Source organism: Gigantopelta aegis, chromosome 8 (assembly GCF_016097555.1).
Source record: "Gigantopelta aegis isolate Gae_Host chromosome 8, Gae_host_genome, whole genome shotgun sequence".
Classification (NCBI taxonomy): Eukaryota; Metazoa; Mollusca; class Gastropoda; order Neomphalida; family Peltospiridae; genus Gigantopelta; species Gigantopelta aegis.
Genome location: NC_054706.1, coordinates 20,779,565 through 20,795,635, shown reverse-complemented (window position 1 = coordinate 20,795,635; position 16,071 = coordinate 20,779,565). Strand labels below are relative to the sequence as shown.

Sequence of the window (16,071 nt, the reverse complement as noted above, 5' to 3'; positions counted from 1 at the left end):
ACCGTCTTTATAACTGTCAACATGACAGCTCTGGCACTCACCAAATTCACCAATTGCAAATTTCAAAAACAATTGGTGAATGTTATTTTAATTTGGAAAAATAATTTCATGAAATACTGTAAATCAGGAAATGTTAGCTAGCATAAAATGTTAGTGAATTTTGCGAGGTCATACAAGATGCTAATATTTCATGACGCTAAATTTAAAGAGACATACACAACAGACTGTTCCAAAAATGTTTGTGCAATTGTTTTGTCTGTGATTAACTGAAGACACCACTACTTTGGTTACATACCATTGATTAAACCAAAAGGATAGAAAACAACAGTTGTTAGTTAACATGTACATTACTGCAATTTTCTACTAAATTCAAGATGTTTGTAATTAAGCTGCATAGCATCAAGATTCGTCAAACATTTTATTTCAGCTGATCCTACAACTTAACCTTATTCTTTTTTTTCAGTTTTTGATATGATGACCTCTCTAAAGTTCCATGTCACTAAATATGTCACTCATTTTGATATCGCTAAATTTTAAGATGACTAATATTTTATGATTTACAGTAATTGATATTTTGTTAGAAAATAACTGGGTTTCTGTAATTTTTTAAGTTTAATAGATAAAATGTTCTGCTGACCCATAGCAAGCCCTGATACAGTTGATCTGCCAGACAGTTTCATTACAGCTGTAAAAGTTGTACCTGACATCAGACACTTAAATTTTAAATTCAGCCACACACAGCAGAAAGATATCCTAGACCCTCTTTTAAAAAATAAATAAACCAAATAACCACATTGGGAACCCATAACAAAATTTTGCTAGCATAAATATAATAATTTCTTACAATATATACAATAGCTATAACATTCCTTCCTTTAACTATCTGAGATGTCATTAAGAAGAAAGAGAACATCCCTGTTGTTTGTTTCCTTTGGAGTAATTGCAGATGTTTGACATTTGTCATACGGCCTGCTTCACAGTTTCATAGTGTCTTAGATCATCAAAACTCGCATCTTTATTATTGAATTTCACAGAAAGGGAATCAAAAACACAATTAATTTCGGTTTCATTTTTATTTTGAACACATTTTTCTACATTTAATCAATAAGCTCAACTCTGTGTATTAGTACAGGTAATTATTTTTGCTTGAATAACAGAAAGAAGAAAATAAAATCCAATCATTGTTTTGCTGAGAAAACTATTACAATTTCTTTTATGTCACAAAGAAATATTTGTGTGGTTATTATCCTTAAAAAAGTAATGAACAAGCCGCGATCTTATTGTTTTGTCTTGATGATGTCAAAAGGTGAGATACAAATATTATATATATATATATACACTGGCAGGGCTTCTCGAATTTTATAAAAATCCTCTAGCCATGGGATCAGTGATTTAAAACATTTACTAGCCACGATTAAAAATTCACTAGCCCTACTTTACTTTAAGTTAATACAATTTTACTAAATAATAGGAATATTAATAATCAGATATGTCACCTAAAGAGGGAGATAGAGCTTAAAAACACTAACATTAGGGGGGGGGGTGGGGTTGGGGGGAATGGGAAGGATATTCGTATTTACAAAATAGACTTAACTGCAAAAAAAAAAATCACTAGCCGTCAGGCATGGTAATAGTAGGTTTTTACTAGCCCAGCATTGAATATCATTAGCCATGGGAGTGGGACTACCATAATCTAGAAGCTCTGATAATATACATATTACTTTTCTTCCAACTTTGGCACCACAATGTCAACTTTAGTGTTCACATTTACCTCCATTTCTAAAACTTGGTTTGTAATTGTATATCTATGTATGTTTATCTCTATGCATATTTAAAACAAATCTATATTTTTATAATTATTTTATGATACCAAACAAAATGTTCCTGGACTTATGTTATTTTAGGGTTTTTTGTTATCAGTGGTTAAGGTGGAACAACTGAATCATTGAAATCCTAGCCCTGATCCTATGGCAACAGAATTAAACAAAAAGTCTATTACCCTGTATTAGCGCAGGTTTTACCTAATGTGTGTATATGAAATGTAATTGTTCTCCCTTGATATGTTTGTTTGTAGTAGTTCGACAACACCCACTAGTAGCGGTCGGTCGTCACCGTCGACAGAGGACAACAGTCTGTTGTCGACATCCCAGGGTTCACAGGGCTACACCACGGAGAGGAGTAGCATCGACTCGTCATACACATGGGCGGTACGTACAGTTACACGACTTTAACAATCCCCAGGTACATATAGTATCAACTAATACACAGAAGTTAAGTAGTTTCCATATTACAAACAAACTCCAATTACATGTAGCATCAACTAATACACAGGCACTAAGTAGATTTCCATATTACAAACTCCAGTTACATATAGCATCAACTAATACACAGGAGCTAAGTAGATTTCCATATTACATAGATACTACAAACTCCAGTTACATGTAGCATCAACTAATACACAGGAGTTAAGTAGATTTCCATATTACAAACAAACTAGTTACATATAGCATGATGTTCACAAATTGTGAAGAAAAACCTCACAAATGAACGACAAGCAAACAACAACAAATCGGATGTTGATTGCACGAACCGTGCACGAGAAAACAAACCAAACCAAAATGTTAATGGTCATGTGGTATACCAGCGTCTGTGACGTTGAAACCGGAAAATCCCCTCTAAAAATAGATTAGACCGTGTCTGCTCAACGTTTTTTTCTCAGACGCGCGTGCGTTTTTAAGAAATATGAAAAATGCATTTTGTAGTATTACAAACACCAGGATTACCAGGATTACCAAAAAAAACTTCAGGTGAATGGAAATGTATATTCTAAATAATAAAATGTAAGTAAAGTGCAATTTTATTTGTGAGAAAATGGGTTTAATAGCGAATAACAACGGCGTAATGGTTAACAACTAGGGTGCATCCCTTTAATGGGAGGCAAGCAGAGTTCAATAATTCAAACAAAATCAGTTTGGAATATAGGATGTAAAGAGTGTTTCCTAATTCAAACAAACGGCAAGACGTGTGAACTATCATGTTCCTCACTTGAACAAACTGCACTTTGCCTCAAACACTGATTATTTTGACAAATGCAGTTTTCCCCTCCTCATTGTAATATTATGAGGAGTACAATTGTTCACACTCGAGTTTTTAAAAAACGAAATTGCATCTGTGATATGTAAATGTGTTTTCAGGAATTTTACCGCCAAGCAGCCAGGACAGTGACGCAACACCTGGACGTTATCGAGGGGGTGTTGTTTGAAGGTAACAATGAGAGCACACCCGACGTCCATCAGGAGTGTCAGGAATGGAGCTCACAGTTCCCACATCTCAGGTGAGTCTCACAGCTGTAGTCGCTGGTAGTTTTAATTTCTTCTAAACAAGCTGCCAGCACAATAATGCTACCCTATGTGTTCCTGAGCCACAGCCAGCAGGATTTGCTACACAGTGAAAGCCACTTACTTCAATCCAAAGTTAAATCAGTGTCTCCCCACTATCATACTAATAATTAAAATAATTAAAACCTGTCCAGAATTGTTAAAATAATTTTGACAGTGTTAAAGGCTAGGGGATGTCTATCTTATTATCTCTTTACAGGAGCAAGCAAAGATTTAAAGAAGGGGTGGGATGTAACATATTTGTAGGATGCACACCTATGGTGTGATTGGTCATAGGGTCGATTACAATTGACTGATGCTAGCATATTCACATCCAAACCAGTTTCCCCATCACCTTTAATAAAGACCATGGTATGTTCTGTCCTGTTTATATAAAAATTCCTTTCTGCTTCTTTGGTAGGAGTGGTGGCAGCATGCTTCCTGTATCATTTTTCAGACCATCCGTGTTAACATATCCAAAGAGCCAATCTTATGTTAAATTGTTTTATTCACAGAATACTGGGTCGTCAGATATTGGCACCACAGGAAACTGGATGGACAAGTATTCCCATGGAGGGAATAGGCAGTGATCTGCAAGATGTCACTGATAACGACACCAGCATTTCAGCTGATTCTCAGGGGTAAGTAAATTAATATTTATTTATTTATGGATTTTATTTTTCTATCCCACTGTACTCTTTCCTTTCTTCTCTTTGATTTCCATCTCATTTTCCTGATCTGGGATATTTTTTATATATTTCTATTTTTTGTTGTCCATCTCCACATCCCGGTCCTTGTCTCAACAGCTGCAACAGCTGTTTGTCCCTTGTCACTATCCGTAATACATATCTGTCATTTCAGCGTCAACTTTGGCCGTTGGCTTGATTTGACCCCTTAAGAGTGAGTGTTCACAGGTCTCTTCTGACATTGTTAAAAGGCACCTGTAACTACCATCAGCATTCCCAAACTATGGCCAATTGTTTCAATGGGCACACACAGTTTGGTTCTAAAGTATATCAGTGTTTATAATGAGGTAGTTGTTATGCAGACAAACAAACTTTTCAGTGTGTGATCAAAACACATAGGTTTTTATGTTTGCTAGTTGTGCTTATTTATAGAAATACTAAAAATAATTTAAGGCAATTTACTCCGACTGGATTCTAACACTTCCCCGACTTGGCGTGGGCAGAATCAAAGTTGACAGATATTAGTGTATGCACGTAAAAACGCAGCACTGTTGAACACAATTTAGGCAATGCTCTAAAACAGTGATGAACCTATTTTCAACAACTACATAGGGCTTTTGTTTCACTTTTGCTCGATTGGTTTGATTTTAAGTAAAATTTCCACTGCAGTGAATTCCAGTCGCCCAGTCGAACATTCCCAGTGTAGCTGCATGCTGGTAAACGAAATCGGCCGAAGTGTTCTGACTACTTTTTATTTTAATAGAGTGCTTAGTCCACAAATTTCCCCAGAAAACACGTGTTGGTTTGACTATTATTATTATTATTATTATTATTATTGTTATAATTAGTAAGAAGGCCTCAGGGGAGAATAGTCTAGAACTAACTGAGTTACCTTCTATAAATAAAGATATTATTATTATTATTATTATTATTATTATTATTATTATTGTATTCAACCAGTCAATTGAATTATTGTTAAAATTAACATTTTGGTTGTTTACAAACATTAAATTTTGTACATTCCGAAATAATAGGATGTAAAGAATGTGCGAAATTTCTGTCGCCAGGTGGGCGACTGACGATAAGGTTTTCACTTGCCCAGCATTGTTTTCACTCGCCTGGGGCAACCCGGCGACTGTAAAATATATAGATGAAATCAGAAGGCTAATATTAGAGAATACTGAACGACCTTGTGAGGCAATACTAAAAATGTTGCACAAATGAAGATGTAAATAGGTGTTACTTTTTGAAGGGTGAGTTGACTAACTCGACTTTCACATTGACAGATTGCAGGTCTTCTACAATTTTTATAAAATCCACTAGCCATGAGATAGTGATTTTAAAAATTTACTAGCCACGATTAAAAGCCCTACTTTTCTTTAAGTTAATACAATTTTACTAAATAAAAGTAATAATCGGATATGTCACCTAAAGGTGGGAGACAGAGCTTAAAAACATTGGGGGGTTGGGATGGGGGCAGGATATTCATATTTACATAACAGACTTAACTGCAACTTTGGATTATTATTTTTTCCACTAGCCATCGGGCATGGCAATAGTAGTTATTTACTAGCCCAACATTGAATATTACTAGCCATGGGAATGGGGCTACCATAATTTACAAGCCTGCAGATTGACCAGATAACTGACTTTGAAATATTGACACTCTGACTGACTGAAAGACCGACATGATGAGTCAGATTTAATATAGCAGCCCTAACATTTTTTTAAGTATACCTTTAGCTATTTGTCATTCCATCATATGTTCAATCAGCACTAGGAAGCTGGTGTGTGTATACAATAACTGTACCATAATATAAAAGCTAATGAAGTCTGCTGTTGAAAAAGAAAGATCATCATACAATTTTGTTGTCATGAAAATCATTTAAATACACACACCTGTCTATTTTTGGTCACTTCCTAGGAAGAGCCATCTCGGCTACATGTAGGTTTATTGGTCTTTCGTGCATGATCAATATGTAATTAAACGTCTCTTGGGCTTTTTATTGGATAAAGTTGTACGAAATGTAACACTTGGCTTGTCACTGTTGGTTTTAAATGCCGCACAATATAATGGAGTGAAAAAGTATTGACGAAACGTGAAGGCGGAAGCCCGTGTCGTTTAGCGCGTACATGCGAAAGCAGATGCAAGTGATAAAGGGAATCGGAAATAGCTTTCAGCCTGTCAATAGGAGATACAAAGTGTCAGGTTCCAAACATGCCCACTGGAGTTTGTGCCAGTCATCCAGCTATGCGGTTGCCATGGAAAACAAATAAACACCACACCAACAAAGTGAATCCATAGTGCAGCAAATGACTTTATAGACAGACTGCACAATTTTCTATTGACGGTAATTTTCTGTGATGTACGCGAGTCGATTGTAGACATTTTAAAAATCATTAGAGATGCACTGTAGTTTGCGAAGAAATATATTATCGACTGCTTGATGGGAATGAAAGGTAAACTCCCGCCAAGAATCTCTTGTGTTCACATATTGCCACTAATGGGCCGGGTGAAGCTTGGACACAAATGTCAATATAATTGTGTGTAATTTTCTTGTATAGCTGCTATCATTAATTACCTGTAAGTGCATGCATTAGATTCTACGTACATATGACTGAAACTTCTCTGTATGGCTGTGTGTTTGCGAAAAGTGCACATATATCTCTATAACTACGTACATTATCTCTATATACCGGTATTATTATGTCGGGGTTATGTATTCTATAATACTACGTGAATTATCTCTATATCAGTACGCCCACTGTATATTTTTCTGTCGATATGTGAGCTATCTCTCTTATCATCTATTGGAAAGTTATCCAAAGTACCATATTCTGTGCATACTATAATGAACTCCAAAAGAAACATCATTCCAGCCAGTGCTCCACAACTGGTATAACAAAGGCAGTGGTATGTACTATCCTGTCTGTGAGATTGTGCATATGTGGAGCGGCACGATACTGAGCCAAAGAATGAGGACAAAGTCATTAAAAATAAAAAGTGCTTAAATTTATTAAAAAACTAGTTTAGATATTAGATAAGACTTGTTTTCAACTAATACTGAAGCAAAAGTTGTTGTTTTCTGGTTCACTTGACTGTAGTGAGGGTGTCAAATCAGGCAAATGCTGTTGGCGATGTAAGTTACAAGACGACATTTTAATCTAATAATACAATGAATAAATTGATTTAATGAGATGTATATTGATGTAATTGGTGTGTTGTGGCATCTCATTTCAATGTAATTGAGAGATTTAAAAAAAAAATCACATATGATGTTGTAGTATGGCGATAAAGTTGTGGACACCGTAACTTACGACATATGCAGAGTTCAACTTTTTTTTGAGAAAGCAATATTAACAAATGGCTTCTTCTTTTCCCACGTCAGTGTTTGTTTCTGTATCAGAAAGAGATACAAAGAAAAACTAGAAGTATGCTTTTCAAATAACAAAGTTTAGCAGCACATATGTCGTAAGTTACAAGACACCAAAAAGTCATCATCCATAAAAATGAACAATATAATCGAGAAATATAACAACAAAATGTGAAACATTCTTCAGTTTCATTTCAGTTTCACTTCTTTAATTAATCAGATAAAGAAGTATTGGCTGCGGGCATTGATTGTTGGTGGCTTCAGTGCCTGAACATCTTTCGATGGAACCCAGGACACGTCGTCAAGTTCAGGAAAGCTGTAATAATTGCCCCTCTTCTTCAAAAACTGTACTTTGACTTCATGACTGTCAGTTTGAAGAACCTTAAAAGAGATCAATCAATTATGTTTTGGAATGTCTTGAATTGGACCACACGCACAAATTTCAGCTATTTATCAAAAACAATTATTATTTTTTAAATCGGTCTATTCAGACACAGGATAGGGCATGTGGAACTGGACTTGATTAAGCTTGCAATAATTGCAAGCTTTGAATTGTTTCCTTGCATAAAGTGATCAGTGCACATTTAATATCTTAAAACTTACTACTTAATTAAATACTGGGCTGAATTTACAGACTTATTTTTCTTAAATGCACATGGTTAACCAAATTGTAAATGAATGTCAAAACCAGGCTGTGTAAATCCATTTAGGTAACTTACAGTTCCATTGAAAAACAGCAGTGGATTCTTCTTGCCATTTCTGTTGAATCCTACGCTCACCCAGCTACCCAGTGGGAAGGATCTGAAACCAGAAGCATTTCCTTGTTATTTCAACAACAGACAAAAAAATGAAGCATAGGAAAATCAACCAAGGAAACAGTAATTAAAAAAAACAAAACAAAGAATGTAAAAATATTAAAATTCAATGCAATATATAACAGCTATAGAAACAAGTAGAATGTTTCATTTGTCCGGTGCAAGTTCATCAAGAAATCTACTTGTCTGGCAGTATTTTCACTCAATAAATGTGTTGTACAAGAAACATATTTTTGATTGTTAAAAATTAAACTGCATTGAATATTTTTACTTGTCCACTGGACAACCATTAAGGTACTGTATATTGCTAGTCCGAGCAAATTTTCACTTGTCAGGACAAACGGACAAGTGCTCATTTCGAACTATGTATTACAAGGATTTGAATATTTTACCCTGTTGGTTTAATGGCTGCAGCACCAACATCCATCACAAGTCGTGGGCCATCTTCAGGATCGTCGGCAGAAAGGTTGCCAATCTCTTCAGGGTGGTCGTCATTCTCAAAGAGCTCAACTGCTGGAGTGATATTGTCGTCTGCAGATTTGACAGGAATTGGCTCAGCAACAGGGCATGTAGACAGGCTCGTATCTGCATCAGCATCCTGCTGGAAAACAAAAGGTGGAGCTATTTAGTAACTAGATTTTAAACACCTGTCAATCGTGCCTGGTCACCTGAGGAAACAGAAACACAATCAGTTGATATTTAAAAAAATGTGTCTCAAAATGTACTTAATTTAGAAGCAGCTCAATTGTAATACTCAGTTTAAATAAAAATAGTGAATCCATATCCAAAAACAGGGGAGAAAGGTTACATCCCTGAATCAAGCAATATCAAAACCTACAAATATTTATTGTCTTTACTAATTGGAATAAAAAATATTACAAGTTAAGTGCACAGAGCGTAAAAAATTATACATACCTTGCTACGTTTGAGCAAACTGGCGATATTCCATTTGCCAGTAATGTCTGCATGTTGGCAGCTGCCTTCCTCCCTCTCTGTGCACACATGACAGAAGCAGCTCCGTTCACGGTTATTGATGATGTACGGTTTCACCATCTTAAGACAGTGCTGCTGTCTTGTCTGGGGTAGAGGTTTCAGGTTGCTAGCCCGCTCTCGGTTTCTCTTAATATCCGCACTTTCAATGAAGAAGAAGGATCTCTTGTAGTGGACGTGACCATCTTCTTTGCTCAGATGATCACGGCAGTATAAGAAAAATTGCTCAGCGGTGCCAATTTCGGCTCTCCTTTCCTTGACGCGCTGATTAACAACTTTCTTTAGGGTGCCAAACTCCCGGTCACATGGTCCTTTGCCATGCCGTGTCCCAAAGAAATGTCGTTCACAATGAACCCCAAAGTCTTCAAAAGCATACCCTAAGTCGCAGAAGGCAGACTTGTTTTTGTATTGTGTCGGGGCTCCATCAGAGAAATATACAACCTTTTTCATGGAGACGCCAAGGTTAACTAGAATGTCCATTGTTGACAAGTTGAATGCATGGACAGCATCATGGCAATGCTTCAGGTCATTACTGACAAAAATTAACGAATGATTCGTCATCAGATCACAGTCATCTTCAGGGCACCTGTATGAGGCAACATTGGCATGAAGTGTCACCGAATCGTGTCCCCAGTGTGCTCCCTGAGCCTCATCCTGGTACCAGCAAGAAAAATTCTCTGCAAAATCCTGGCAGATGACGACCCAGCCTGCTGGTACGTCACTGGAGACCGCATCATACTGCTTTCCTTGCCATCTGGCATTGAAGAGGTGTTTTGATATGCTGGCTGCCTCTTCCGTCAGTTCTGTGACGAAATCACGAGCCAGTAGGGTTTTCCTCTGCCTAGTCAGCTTCTTCTTGGTGACACCTTTGTGGACATAAGTAGTGTTCTCCCACTTAAAGAAAATCACTTGATTTTCAATGTGGGTCTCTAGTAGAGGACGTAGTTTCACTTCAATGGCAGATGTCCCACAGGCTGCACATTTCCTTTCAAGGCATGCCATCTTGTACTCGCCATCCTCCCCTCTTGGACACAGAGTTGACCTGGAAAGGTCGTATCTGTCCTTATATGTCAAATCTTGCAGACGCTGAGATGCTGCAAAGCGACCAATGCCCTCTAGTTTAAGATCAATATTAGCGCAATACTCGCAGAGGCAGTTCTGTTTTCTTGTGCGTGTTGAGGGCAAGACATCTTTGGGTCTCAGCTGTCGGAATTTCGTCTTTGAAATGGCTGTATGATGATTTTCTGCCCTAAACATTTCGTACGCTGCTGCCGTTGACATATCCATCACCCTCCTTGCCACGGGATACTCATCCTTGGATCCTTTCTTTGCACTCCGCGCATCTGGCTGAGTACGGGAAATGTCACTCCTCCTGTAAAATTGCTCCACCTTTTGAACAGTCTGTGATGACAGTGCATCTTTTCTTTTTTTCCGTACATTTAATTCGTCCAAATTCTTTGCTTTTCCTGCCTTCTGGAGGAGTTTATAATTGAGTCCTAAAAGTTTACTTTCTCTGTACGAGTACTTTTTCTTCAAACTTAGCATGAGTGCCACTGTTTTCTTAGCACTGACATCCCTCTTATTTCTTTTTTTTCTAAGCGCATGGATGCTTTCCCTGAGTGAAGACACTGACGAAGCGAGAAAATTTATTCGTTTTCTAGATTTGGCTCCAATGCCCAATCTCTGGTGAAGAAGACGACGAGTGCGTGGAGTCGCACGGTCCACCACGGTTCCAAACACGTGCACAAATTTCCCCTTGTCAGTTGGCATTGCCTTCTTCATCCGCCAGACAGCTTTGTTGAGTGTGTTCTTCTTCTTGTAAGGAGTTGCTGGGACCGATTCTACACACTGAAGGGTAGGTTCTCTTTCAGAACTGAGGGTTGATGTGGAAGGGGTACACTGAGGATCTACGTAACATGGCTGTTCAGGGTTTGGTGTCGATGGTTCTCTGATAACATTCTTTCCATTCAGAGCCGCAGTTTCCTCTTTGTTTTTTCTTTTCTTTTCAAGATACTTCTGCCTTCTTTTTTCTTTTTCTGCTGCCTTTTGTTCTTCAGATCTGTTGACCCTCCATGTAGCCTTTTGCATTTTCCATTGTTCTTTTTTTGTCTCCTTTTCTTTTCTGGTTTTTGGTGCAACATATGAGCTAACACTCTTTCCCACAGCCTTCTGTTCAGCCCTCCACTTTCTCACACGCTCATTTGTCACTTTCTGGTACTGCCCTTTCTTTTCTGGTGTCAGGTTGGCCAAGAATAGCTTTACACGATTGTTTTCGTACTCCAAGTGGTTTCGGTATCTTTCCGGGTCTGCCTTTATTCTCTTCCGATAATCACTTGAAGACTCTGCACTACTTTTTCTTTTTCTGTGCTGACGTGATACCATTTTCTGCATGTTGAACAGTTTCAGTTTTCTTCACTGCAATTCTGACACTTCGACGTGAAGTTTGACCTTGCTCAAGTACTTGCTCCAAAGGTTCATCCTCACCCATCTCAAATCCTGCAAAAATAACCAAATAGGAAAATAAAGCAAACATGGAACACAAAACTAAGACTACGTAGATCTTTTATAGATGTGGACTATGTATATAGGATTAACAAACTTGAAGAAATGTAACAATAGCAAACATGATGGCATTCTTACAACTGTACCTAGTGTCGGACAAAATGACCGCTTATAATAAATTTGTGAGATTACCAAAGCATGGCAATTGATCCATAGCCTCAACTGGCTTACGTGAAGGTATCTGTGTACATACCGTTAGATTTAGTTTAAAAACCCATTTTGCCTCTCACAAGAGCATGTACCATGTATTACGAACATGCACCGCGGTACACAAGATCTTGTGCCACTGTTGCTGGAAAATTGTGTTCTCGTTACTAGGAATAGCATTTTACAGAATTTCTAATTTCCAACAAATAGAAACTGATGTTAAAGGGACATTTCCAAGTTTGCTACATTGTAAGATGTTTTCAACTAATAAAATATTTCTACGATTTAGAATATCAATGTCTGTATATTTAATGTTTCTGGTCGTAAATTGAAACTGGTTAAACAAATTTTTTAAATATACAATAATTCTTCCCCAAAGGTATTTTGACAGGTCGATTTTCATGGGTCGGTCGGGTTAGACAAGCCTAATTTTCTTAGTCTTTTGAAAAAAATTTTAAATCTAATATCAGAATGTCTTACTATCAGTAGAATTCATAGACCACAACAAGTATTCGAAAAAAGTGTCCAGTGTAACTAACAACACTATACAAATTCCTAAATAATTAAGTGTGAGAAAAACAAACTATTGACATCATATTATGCAAGTACAAACATCTAAAATTAAAATACAAGAGTAATATTTACAGGAATAAAAACTGCAATTACTTAAAACTACATGTTAATGATGTAAGATACATAGGACTTGAACCAACTCTGCAGCAATGTGTCTTCTGTAACTAACATCATCAATAACTAAATATTCAGTTTGCATTACCATAAAATTTATATAACAATATTAAAAATTCCTAATTAAAACAAAAATATGGAATATTATTGTGTTCATAAAATAATTAATAGTAGACCAATAAATTTAGTGTCCATTTCTAGCATTAGTTTTGTAAGTTACACTGGACAACAAAACATCTAAAATCAACTTTGCTTTCATAGTCTTCTGTAACTAACATCATCAATAACTAAATATTCAGTTTGCATTACCATAAAATTTATATAACAATATTAAAAATTCCTAATTAAAACAAAAATATGGAATATTATTGTGTTCATAAAATAATTAATAGCAGACCAATAAATTTAGTGTCCATTTCTCAACATTAGTTTTGTAAGTTACACTGGACAACAAAACATCTAAAATCAATTTTGCTTTCATAGTCTTATGTAACTAACATCATCAAACACAAATTAATTCAACTTCAATACTGTTGGGGGTTTCTTGAAAATATCAAATATATACATCAGAAATAACCTAGATTGTTACTTGATTTTATCAATTTAACAATAAAAAACATTAAGAGTAGACCGTTAAAATTACTATGGCGATGGCGTTCGTTTCAGTTGACACAAAAATCATTAAAATGGCGGGAAAAATATGCCGGTATTACATTTTTTACTTTTGTCATTATTTTACGACCGTTTCGCTAGTAACACGACTTTAATCTGTTGCTAAAAAAGAGCCTGCAAAACATCGCTTAACTTATTCATTTCAACTCGCTGTAAATTTTGACAGAGAAAGGAAAACTTATTCGTTCGTTGCAAAAGACCACAAAAAGGCGCCAAAAATATTGTCCGTGAAACGAACATCAGCTGGCATAGAAATATAAATATAATCGCCGGTTTCACTTAGCTTTCATACTTTGTATTAATTAGCTTTTGATTTTATTACATTAAAAAGAAATAATCTCGAAAAAGCGATGCACCAGCGCTTAACAATCTAGTTTTAAATAATGTTTGTTTCACAGAGACACGTGTGCAAATGAAAATCTCCCCTGAGCAGTCCACCAAAAATGAGCTAAAAATGCTAAATTGTAATGTATCATATTATAACTTTAACTAAAAACATATCAGAAATAAAAGAGTGTATTTTGCTTACCTGATTTTGTCAATTATCGAATCCAGTTGCACACAAATCATATAAAATAACAATTAGTCGAAGTTCAAATCACGTTGCGTTTCAAGCGGATGTCGGACAATAAATGACTTCCAGGTCACAATTATAGCCTCTATACTTTGTTGAAAACAGTGAAAGGTCATTTCGTCACTTCCTGTGGAAATTTCCAGTCTATATACCCCATTGACAAGTCGGTAAAGATTGTTGACCACGTGGGGTGAGCGGGAAAATGTTCGTTTCACATGGACGCAAAAATTAAAAATTAAACTTTGTTTACATCTGCTAGAAATATAGCTTGTCATTCTTATTAGGTTTTACCATTTTATTAAAACTTTGTTTGAATGTAAATCGTAGAAATAAAAGCTGTGTAGAAGTAAACAAACAAAGAAACGACTATGAGGTACAAAGGTCGTGCTCATGTTGGACAACAATGGTAACGAACAACAATGATTTTTAACTAATTCACTGTATAAACGTGATAGCATAAAAAAGAACAACACAATTAATTACTGGCTCTTTCTTTATTAAACTAGAAGCAAACATTTTATTTTGATAATTGTTTTCACTTGTTTTTGTGCTACACGCCAATTAAGTTGACCCATCGTTCGTGTCCTCGTTTCCGGCGAATTTACCTCACATCGTCAGCAGAAAAAAAATCATTAATAATAAAATATCATAAGAAACTAATTGCCAAACACTGTAATTTAATCATATATATCATAATGTCAACATGCTATTTACTTTAAACTTCAAAATCACGTATTTTTTAAGGATTACGGAGTTGAATGCACACACCCTTGCATTTTCCTTCTTTGGCCCAATAGCGTGCCACTCCACATATAAAAGATCCCTTGCTACTAATCAGAAAGAGTAGCCATATAACTTTAAATAAAATGTGTTGACTGTGTCATTAAATCAAACATTTCCTTCTTTCCAAAAGAAACATGCATATAATTTAACAGTAAATTTTGTTTTTTTAAAAGAAAGGATTAACACATATTTGAGATTGAGAAGAATGTCAAGTTGATATACTGTTTACTATATTACAAAATTCAGCATTTGTAATCAAGTATGCCAGTTCGAATTTCAGACTAACCATTAAACCCTAATTTGCAGGGGATTTTTGGTGTTCAGTGTATTTAAAGTATGGTACAGTTCATCAGTACTCAAAGGTCTTTTTTTTTAAATATGGGGAAGTGTGTACTTGTAGCTCAATAGTAGGGCACTTGTTTGAGGTGCAATACATCATGGCATCAATCCCTCAGCCAGGTGGACCCAATGGGTTTTCCCATTCCAGTCAGTGTCTGTGAGTGATATAGTAAAGGCTGTGGTATGTGGCATCCTGTCTTTTGAAAAGCACAAATAAATTATTCCTTGCTACTGTTTGTTAGCAGTAGTCTTTGTGCATGTCAGCAGTGAATTTTCGATCTCATGAAGCAGTGTCCCAAGACGGGTATATCAAAGATATATGGTATGTGCTGGCCTGCCTGTGGGAAGTGAATATAAAAGATCTCCTTGCTGCTAATAGAAAATATACCGGTATAGCAGGGTTCCTTTGAAAACTCACAATTACCAACTTATTGACTAATAAATAAATGTGCTATCAATAAACAAAACAAACTTTAACTTTACTCTCTCACACTCTGAACTAAGTGCCTCAGTTGTTAAATACATGTTTGGCATCGAACAGCAGTAGTATAAACATGTGCTGAGGTGTCATTCAATAATCATTCACCACCTTTCCTTTTCCACCATAAATAAAATGTGTTGAGTGCGTTTTACAGTTTTAAGTCTGTGATTGGTTTTCTTCACCATGGATGTCAGATCGAGGAATGTTTCAATAAGTTCCTCCTAAACGAAAAAAATGTAGCTTCGACCAAATTCATTTAGGTCATGGAACTCCTAATAGTCATGGAATTTGCCAGGCCTGGAAAGTTATGGAATTTTGAGTGGGCATTGATAATTGGTGAAAAACAAATCCCTCACTCCTTTTTTAAAATAAGGCAAGAATAAAAGCTATTTTCATCAAAACATTAATATTATGTTGATGATTGCAAAACCCATTCTTGACAATCTTATTTTAAAGAAGGGTCATTAAAAAGGTTTTTAAAAGTCATTTGAAATTTGGTATAAAACAAAGTGTATGAATAAACTTTGTTCCATGATCGTTGTAGATGGGATTTTTTTCAAGCACCATAGATGAACAGTAGTTAA

General features: G+C 36.0%; 1 protein-coding gene across 5 annotated transcripts in view; it reads left to right on the top strand.

Moving 5' to 3' along the window:
* The window catches only part of LOC121378193 (protein FAM149B1-like), a 125,193-nt gene that overhangs the window by 79,092 nt on the left and 30,030 nt on the right, over positions 1-16,071 (top strand). For all 5 annotated transcript variants that reach the window (XM_041506271.1, XM_041506268.1, XM_041506267.1 and 2 more), the window contains exons 3-5: positions 2,075-2,207; positions 3,195-3,334; positions 3,893-4,018. In XM_041506271.1, the coding sequence (XP_041362205.1) occupies positions 2,075-2,207; positions 3,195-3,334; positions 3,893-4,018 (399 nt within the window). The remainder of the gene's footprint in view (positions 1-2,074; positions 2,208-3,194; positions 3,335-3,892; positions 4,019-16,071) is intronic.